This window comes from Corapipo altera, unplaced genomic scaffold (assembly GCF_003945725.1).
Source record: "Corapipo altera isolate COAL_440 unplaced genomic scaffold, ASM394572v1 2c, whole genome shotgun sequence".
Lineage (NCBI taxonomy): Eukaryota > Metazoa > Chordata > Aves > Passeriformes > Pipridae > Corapipo > Corapipo altera.
Genome location: NW_020884923.1, coordinates 2,630,327 through 2,639,450, shown reverse-complemented (window position 1 = coordinate 2,639,450; position 9,124 = coordinate 2,630,327). Strand labels below are relative to the sequence as shown.

The following is a 9,124-nucleotide window of genomic DNA, read 5'->3' as shown; positions in this document are numbered from 1 at the left end:
CATTTGGACAATGCTCTCAGACACATGATGCGACTCTTGGGACTCTCCTGTGCAGGGCCAGGAGTTGGACTCCAATGACCCTTCTGGGTCCCTTCCCACTCAGAATATTTTGTGATTTTATGATACTGGGCCAAAGTGGTTGATACTGGTCTGGACTCCGTTATATTGGAATGGACTGGGATGTACTGTCCCGGACTGGGATATACTGGCCTGGACTCAGTTTATACTGGGTTAGACTAGAATGAACTGGGAAATAGCGGGATGCACTGGGATTCACTGGGACAAACTGGTTTCCACAGCCCGCCTCCACTGCCCCGCTCGTGCCTCCCCTCACGCGGCCCTTCCCGCCGCCGCGCGCACGCGCTCAGTCACCCCCGCCCGCGCGCCGCCGCCGCTTGTTTTGGAGGCGCGCGTGGTCCTCTCCGATTGGGCGGCGCCGCCGCCGCGCGCCGTGTCCCGCCCCGCCCCGGCCCGGGATCGGAACTACAGCTCCCGGGATGCCGCGCGGCGCGGCCGGGGGAGCGGCGGGCGCTGGGGGCAGCGGGCGGCGGTGCCGGTGCCGGTGCTGGTGCTGCGCGAGAGGAGCCCGGGCGGGTCGCGGTGAGCGCGGCGCCCCCGCCCGACGGGTCCCGCCGCCCGCAGGAGCGGCCGCGCCGGCAGGAGGAGACGCTGCTGCCACCGCCGCCGACCCGCCCCGCGTCCCTCTCCTTCCTGTGGCGGCGGCGGCGGCGGGGCGGGGGTTGCCCCCTCCTCCGGCAGCAACATGAGCGGCGGCGCCGGGCGGAGTGCGGCGGCGGGGGCACGGCTGGCGGTGCGGCTGTTGGCGCTGCTCGGCTGCGTCCTGACAGCGGAGGCCCAGGTGGGGACCGGCGGCGGGCGGGACGGGAAGGAGCGCGGGGAGAGCGTGGCCGGGCAGGGGTGCACGCTGGCCGTAGGCAGCGCTGCGGGACCCCCTTGAGGGGCAGGAGAGCACTCCTGGGGATGAGGTGACTCCGGGGGGTCGTGGGGGTAGCTCCGGGCCGTGTCTTGTGCAGCCTCCCCGTGGAGAAGTCGGGTATCTCTCTCTGAAGTCTGTAGCCCACGTCCTTCCCTTTCCATCCCCTGCGGCCGGCATCCAGCCTGGGGCTGGTGCCTCCTGTCTCCGGGGAGAAGTTGGTTGACCTGGGAAGCACAGAAAGCACCAGTCAGTGGGATGTTGTGCCGAGGAGCTCTAGGTGGGATCGTGCCGTTGGCTTCAGGCAGAAACTTGGGTGTCCTGATGAAGTCCATGAGAAACCATATGTTCGAATGGTGATGCCAGTGCCCGCACTTGGGTTGTGCTTAGGTCGTGTCTGTCTGCCCACATTACAGAGAAGGATGAGAACGCTCCTTCTTTCTATAAGCTGCCTTCACAGCTTCAGGAGGGCAAGCGTCTGTAGTTGGGAGTTTGCTATTTATCAGCTGCATGACTGTGACTGAAATGAAAAGCTGGTGTCAAGTGAGAAAGGCTTTTAGCTTGGCCAAAGACATCAGAGTGAGTTTATAGAGGAATACAACGTCCACGTGGAACAAAGTTTGTCCTCTGAATTGCCCTTTTTTTTTATTGTAAGTTCAGGTTGTTTCAGGTTTGAAAACCCATTACTTTAGTAGCTATTTTAGTGTGACTAAATGTTAAGGAATTGGAATTGTCAAAGAAGCCATTCATAAACTGGCACGGTTTTCTTGTGATGTTTGGCAGAGAGATTAGTTGTTGCTATTTCATAAAATTGTTAGCATATTGTATTCGAAGTTTGACTTGCACAGGAAAAAGATAAGCTAGCCATTAGTTCTTGAAGTCACGTTACCTAATGCTTTCTCACATTCTGCAGCTATGGCAAGTAAAACATTTAAGAAACAAAACAAGATGTCCCAGGTGGTCTTCTAATTGTTGAAGCAATTAAAGGACAACAACCTGTTAACGCTAATAGGTTGTTTGTGTGAATAGACTGCTTCTTAATATATGAATTTATTCAGGTTTTTCTTAATGTTGAAGTGCTGAATGCATTTCTCTTTCCAGATTTCATAGGGAGAAATTTATATGGGTTGGTCATTGGCTTTTTCTTCTGAAAGGTTGATTTATCTTGGAGAGAATAAGAAGTTTTATATCTCCAGTATAGCTCTGATACTTGTTCAAGAACTAAACTAGGTTTGGCAATATCTGGCAATACTTTGATAAGCATATTGGAAATGTGAAAAAAAAAAATAGCAGCTACTCAATGTCAGGTGACTTCTTGAATACAAATTATAACAGGCTAATGATTTTAGAATTTATTGTAGAGTTCAAAGTAATTAAAGGATGAAAAGAAATCTTGGTAATTGCCCATTGTAATAAAAGTTGTAATAGCTCACAGTACAGTTGGGTCTGTGTTTGTGGACCAAGTTAACTAGTGCAGTTCAGTTTAAAAAAGGCCACATACCCATTGTGTGAATAACAAAGTAGGCCTTGCGATATGTGATTTTAACTGTGTAGTACACTGTTCTTATTTTGATGTCTCCAGTTGGAAAAAAAAATTCACTGGAAGATCCAGGTGTTGACAAAAACAAAACAATTTTCTGCATGTTCTTAGAGTGTTCCATCTCACACGAGTGAGAGCACTGAAGGCAATACCTGGACTAATAAAGAAACCCTCTGACTGGAGTACTTGAAGGCTGTGTTGCTGTTGTATTACTGTGCTATGAACTGATTCTACTGCTGTGCAGTATTGGTGCTTCATATGTGCTGTCAAACTGTTTAATAAATTGTGGTTTGGTACAGATATAGCACAGTTCAATTTTAGAGTATGCTTTTCAAGGAAACACTGATGTTGCTGTTTTATATATACAAGGAGCTAACTGTTCCAGTTCTGAAAAGTTGTGAGGAAAAAAATGGAGAATTTAGTTTGCTTGCACTTGTTACTCTGAATTAATTTTTCTCTTCATAATTTCTTAGACCAGTTCTAGTTTTTGGGGAGGGTTCCTTTCTTAAACTTCATTGATCTAAGTAAACTGTACTGCATTTTTAGAGGCATTCTTTGGATTGAGATCTTAGTTGAATAAAAACACTACAGCTTTTTATTTTTTCCATGGGTATTTGACACTGAGTGTAACTACTACATGTTTATCTGGGACGTTTTCCTCCTGAAAAAGCATTTTCTGTTTTGCATAGATGGTAAAATTATTTTTGTAAGCTGGTAATGAGCTGGTTGTCAAAATAGTTTCCTACTCTTTATCTTCTGAGTCCAAAGAAAATTTCTCATGTCGTCCTATCCATGCAGTTTAGTATTATTTGAGCAAAATGTTGAGAGTTATCTTTTTGCCTTTATATATTGTAATGAAATGTTCTGCTGTTTGTTTTGTGGTGTGGTGTTACGTGTAAAGGCCATAGCTTTACAGGTTTCTGCCTGTGTGCAATCAATAAGAAAATTTGAAATTTTTATTGAAATCATGATAGATTAAAATACATGGGGGTTTTATTTCTGTGAGTATCAATAATAACATGTTTTGTCTTCTGACTTTGAAGTTGGTAGTCATGTGGGCTGTGAGCATTCTTGGCTTTGTGAAAAACCTGTAATTGCACATTGGCTCTTTCATAGTTGTTTGCCCAGGTTTGAAGTTAGATAACACTAACAAGGCAAGCATAACAGCATGGAAACTTTTGGGTAAAGTAACTTTCCTTAAATTAGTTTTACTTCATTACCATATCACTCTACAGAATTGTGACAGCCTATTTAGCGCCTCAGGAAAAGTAGGATCTACATAAGGTGAATTTTCCACTTATGTGCTTTATTGCCATACCCTCGCCTCTTTATTCTCACAGAGGGTTAGGGAAAATCCATTTTCCAGGCCTCCTTTAGGCTTCATAAAAGAGCAGAAGCCTACAGTTTGGTTTCTAGTGGCTCCTTTACATCAAGCTTGATTATATAAGGGTATCTGTTCTGTAAAGTACTGGAGTGATTTATCATGCATAAAACAGATTAGATGATTTCATAATCTCATCTATGTGAAATCTGTGGAGGAAAAAAAAAGCTACAAAATATTTCTCTCCTTTTACACATAACCTTTTAACAGTCAAAAGTTCTTCTAATCCCATGCAAGACATAAGATGTGTGGGCGTTCCTATATTAAATGCTTTCTAGGCCATCATAGATGTCAGTGAATTTCCTGCCTGGCTGAAGAATAGTAGCAGTAAACAGCAGTGTTTGGTTTCATTTCATTAGAAGTGAAAGACCTTTCAAACATGTATGTAGTAGTTTAAGAAGCTGTGCTTGGGAGCAGTTAGTTCAGATTTATTGAAATTTATCATACAAGTGTTCATAGAATCACACTTGCAGTGTTTCCACCTTTGAGTAAGACACTCTCAGGGTCTTGGCAAAAGTGTTGCTGTAGCCTAGTCTTCAAAGTTAGTTGGGCCTGTCCTCTGCTACATGCACAGTTCTTCCTTGCTCTTGTGTGTTGGCAGTAGCACTTGTACACTTTTGTGTGCTGCTTTTCATAGAGTTGGTCTTAACCTAGCGCGGTACCTTGAACCAGCTTGCTGTCCTGGCACAAGAAGAGGGATGAGACCTGGAAAGTTCAGACTGTTTCACGATAGATTTACAGCATTACGATATAGATCCCTGCACCTGGTTTTCCTAGGATTTTTTTGTAGAATTTAACTATGAAGTTACAAATTTCTTGGGCACAGAAGTACCTATACCCCTTTTTCCCCATACCTCTAAAGAAACTAGATGGGGTGTTCTTAAACTTTGAGAAGTATAAAAATGACAGTGTGTGACTGTAGGGGTTTTTTAGGCAATTCAACTCATGAGTATTTTGTAGGAGAATACTTGGTATGCAACTCTGCTTATATACCACGTGTTCATAGTTTGGAAAGTCTCGTTGCTCATTCTACAGAAAGTACAGAAGCTGTCAACAAATTTCAGGGCTGCAGTTATTAATCTGGGTAACATTGATTCAGCATTGCATTTGGAGGTGGACTTAAGCTCAAAAAAGCATTAAGGTCTTATTTTCTGAGTGTGTAAGATATGTTATAGAGCATTTTAATGATAAGAAATAAAATATTTGCCATGGAACTACATTTCACTAGTATTTCTTTCAACTGCTGTATTTTTTCTCTTTAGAGGGTTTACTGCTGTATTTTTTCTCTTTAGAGGGTTTTTCTGTAGTTAATATTCTATTTCTATATTAAAAAATTTTCATGTATTGTTTCAACAGCTCACAGGAGTCCTAGATGATTGTTTATGTGACATAGAAAGCATTGATGACTTCAATACTTTCAAGATCTTCCCCAAAATACAGAAACTACAAGAACGTGATTACTTCAGATATTACAAGGTACAATTATAATGGTATTTTCCTGAATATTTTAAATAAAATGCAGAAAATATAGGAAGGGTTATATATCAAATCAACTTGCTTATGTTAAGCTGTCTGTAAGAAACCCACAGCTCTTTAATTTGGTTGTAACAGGTACATGACATAGTAGCGGTAATTAGATTGTCCAGAGGCAACAGCGAGATACAGAACAAATGTTGATAATGTGTCTTGTTTGCTGTGTTAATCCTGGAGTCAGTGACAGTAAATCATGACTCTTATCATTCAACTGATAAATGGTAATTTTAAAGATAGTACCTTTGTACTGCTGCATCTAGAAAAGGATCATATATTAGCAACTTTCTGACAGCATGCAGTACTTGTCTTCTAAGAAATGTGTGTAATTTGAAATGGAAATATTGCTATGATTTCCTTTTAAATTACTGTCTTAGTTCTGATTTTAGTGTTTGCTATCTAGAGAACTGTTATTTTTTTGAAAAGTAGGTAGAACTATTCCATTTTCAATTAGTATGTAATATCACTTTTTTATTACTTTAAACATTTTTTTTTCCCTCTGTATTAGAATATGATGTGCAAAAGAAGATTGGAAGCCTGATATTTTTCTTTTCAGATATGCTTAACTTGATAGTGAGGTTGTATTTTGACTGAGCTAATGAGATGGTTGCCTGTCTCTGGAAAAAGAAGGTTACACTCCTCTAGGGCAGACCATCCTGCCCCTTTCCTACTTTTATCTTTTGGTTAGGCCAATGCATCTCTTTAACCTGGTAGATTTTTAGTTTGGATGTTTGGATTTGTCATTTGATAGGGGGTTTTGTTGGGGCTTTTTGTTGGTTTTGTTGGTTTTGGGGTTTTTTTCTTCTCAGGGTGTAGGAAGTTATCTAGCTGGTCTGGAATCACACAAGTATTAACGTCATGCAAGATGGGGTTAGGAATTTGAGGAAGGAGAACAAAGTACTAAACTCTTCCCTTTCTGTTCTGAGCAAGCAGTAATGTGTATCTGCACCCTGAATCTCTTGCTACATGATATAGTTCTAAATTTGCTTTCTGGGAGAAACAAGATATGTGCAACTTCAGTACTAATACATGACATAGCAGTGGTAATTAGATTGTCCAGAGGCAACAGCAAGATAGAAAACAAAGTATTTGAAGAGGAGCAACAAGTATGCAAGGTCTCATACGAAGTAATTTCATCCTGCAAATTTAGAGCTAATCTTTATTTCAAACAGCAGTTCTGCAGTTCATACTCTAATGGTGTATTACAATCCTGTCTCATCTTTTATACTGATCTTCCTAATAGCTTGGCAGTTACAAGTGTGCAGTCCACCCATCACCACACTTCCCTTAGTCCTTCCGGTTGTGACAGGGAAGAGTTTGTGTTTTACAAGCCAACTGAGTAATTAAGTCAGAATGTTCTTCACTCCTTCCTGTCTGAATAAGCAACGTTTTTTTTAATATCCCTGCACAGAATGGATGTGGAAATTGTGGAGGTAGGCAATGACCATCTAGGTCAACTACAGCATAGGGGAAATATAGTTGTTCTGGAGTGAAAACACTCCTACCCTGAAGTAATTGAATTTGTAGTAGGAACTTGGATTGTGAACTTCTGTAACTACAGTCACAACAGTATGGTGTTACTAGTTCAATAGCCATAAAAGATCTCAGATCTTGATGTATAATACTGAATGGATGAGGTAGTTTTTATATAAAGGCCAGGTAAAACTTCCTTTATAAACTCTTGCAGAAATTGTGCTATGGTTTCTAGATAGTAGAATACTTCTCAATGAAAGAAATAAAGGAATAAAAATTTTTGTCTTTTTAGTTTTATACATTAAAACACACAGACTATGGGAGCCTCATGATAAAGAATCTATCTTTTAATCTGTGAAAACTACTGAGTAATACTCTAAATTTTAATAATGAAACTCAATGCTTCAGACCTTGAAAAAAGTGGGAGGATGTTCTACATAGTGCATGATTGGTATTGATTAAAGTACAAGTGCTATACAAGCTCAGTTTGTGGGTCTGCTGGTTTTTAGTGCTCTTCAGTCATTCTAGAACTAGTGTATCTTGATTTGCATGTGTTCTTTCTGAATTAATCTGCAGCTTATACAACAGTGTTCTTCTATTTACAATATTCCTCTGTGTAAAAGCAGTGACTGCCTAATTACTTGTCTCTTTCTCAGTATGTAAGCGTTTTTTATTGCGAGAGTTTACTTTGAAGATAGTTGTAATTTAGCTGGTCTTCTTTTTTATGGTAGAAATAGGTGGGAGGGAAAAGTTTTATATAATAGGTCTTACTGTAGAATGCAAAATTATTTTGCACTTTATAAAATAGATGAGTGAACAAGTACCAAAAAAAATTTTTTTTTTTTTTTTCCTAGGGGTGGTGGTTTTGGATTGAATAGGGGAAATGAGGGGAAGCAACCAAAATCTCTGCTTTTATTGTATCTGTGCTAGCATGGTTTGAATTGTAACTAGAAGATATTTGTCATCACTCCTAAGAAGTCGTACGATCTGCTAAATGTCTTGTTAGGTTTTTTTAACTGAGAAATCTGTTTAACATTTTAAAATAATAACCTGTTTTCATTGCTTGAAATCCAAAATATCTGAATTAGTAAACTTCAGTGGTTAGAGATTTAGTTTGTGGTTTAACATACCATGTGTTTTTGTTCATTCACTGAAGACCATTATCATTAACAATTGCACTGCAGCAAGCTTCAGCTTATGTACTCAGAGAGAGACTGACCAAACCCCCACAAACTTAAAGTATTACATATAGTTCTTTTACCTTGTATCTTCTCCTTTAATTTAAAGGATTTCCTGATACTGAGACCCTTCTTCTGCAGTTGCCTTATGGAAGTGTTGGTTATAAACTTTTGGGTTTGTGTTTTTAGGTCAACCTGAAGAGACCATGCCCATTTTGGGCTGATGATGGCCATTGTTCTATCAAAGACTGTCATGTAGAGCCTTGTCCTGAGGTATGGATCAAATAATATATAATAGAAAAAGGGTTTTTAGCTACAAGTTTGCTAATTTCTGGTGACTAGTACTGTACTAACAATATGTACTGATGAGAACTTCAATTTAAGTAAAAATGACAAAATCCTTTGCCATTTCAAAAGTAGAAATACAACCAAAGTATTTTGAGGTCATAGTCCTCTTATGAACAAAGTGGCTAACTTCAAGAATAAGTCTCTTCTAGCACTGTTTGGGATATAACATGTTGAGAAGGTAAAGTTTATTATTTTTTAAAAAATTTGCTTTGGCCTCTATAGGGATGACGTTTAATTTGTCGGTTTTAATCAAGCATAAACATTTCTATGAACAGCGTAAAACCTGTGATTTATTTTTTGGTTTTAGAGCAAAATACCTGTTGGAATTAAGGCTGGGAGCTCTAATAAAGTAAGTACTCATTTATTTTCTAAGTTCTTTCTGTTTTTTTTTTTTATCTTAAGAGTACAATAGCTGAGTGACTTTTTAGTACAAACCTTCAGTGTTGGCATACTGATGAAATACTTAAGATAACTGATCAGTTCCTATATGTGGCTTTACCTTTTTACCTTTATGTAGTTTCTGACCTTAGTGTAGTTTTTACCTTAGTGTTTCTGACGTAGCTGGTGCTGTCATGTCATTTTGAGTCTATCATTGCTTGAGAGCTGGTGCAGACTGAATCAAAGAATGGCCAGGGAGAGCAGTACATGGCCACAGAATGCCTGTTGCAAAATTGTTTATTCATTTCTGAGTACAGGCCACGTTCTATAAAGCTATAGGCTAAGGTGCACAGATGCTGTAG

At 40.2% G+C, this 9,124-nt stretch overlaps 1 protein-coding gene across 2 annotated transcripts in view; it reads left to right on the top strand.

The window, feature by feature from the left end:
* The first annotated feature begins 748 nt into the window (after positions 1–748).
* ERO1B (endoplasmic reticulum oxidoreductase 1 beta) overlaps positions 749–9,124 on the top strand; it is a 28,337-nt gene continuing 19,961 nt past the window's right edge. For both annotated transcript variants that reach the window (XM_027657263.1, XM_027657262.1), the window contains exons 1-4: positions 749–859; positions 5,212–5,331; positions 8,226–8,309; positions 8,692–8,733. In XM_027657263.1, coding sequence (XP_027513064.1) covers positions 764–859; positions 5,212–5,331; positions 8,226–8,309; positions 8,692–8,733 — 342 coding nt within the window. In that variant the 5' untranslated portion in view covers positions 749–763. The remainder of the gene's footprint in view (positions 860–5,211; positions 5,332–8,225; positions 8,310–8,691; positions 8,734–9,124) is intronic.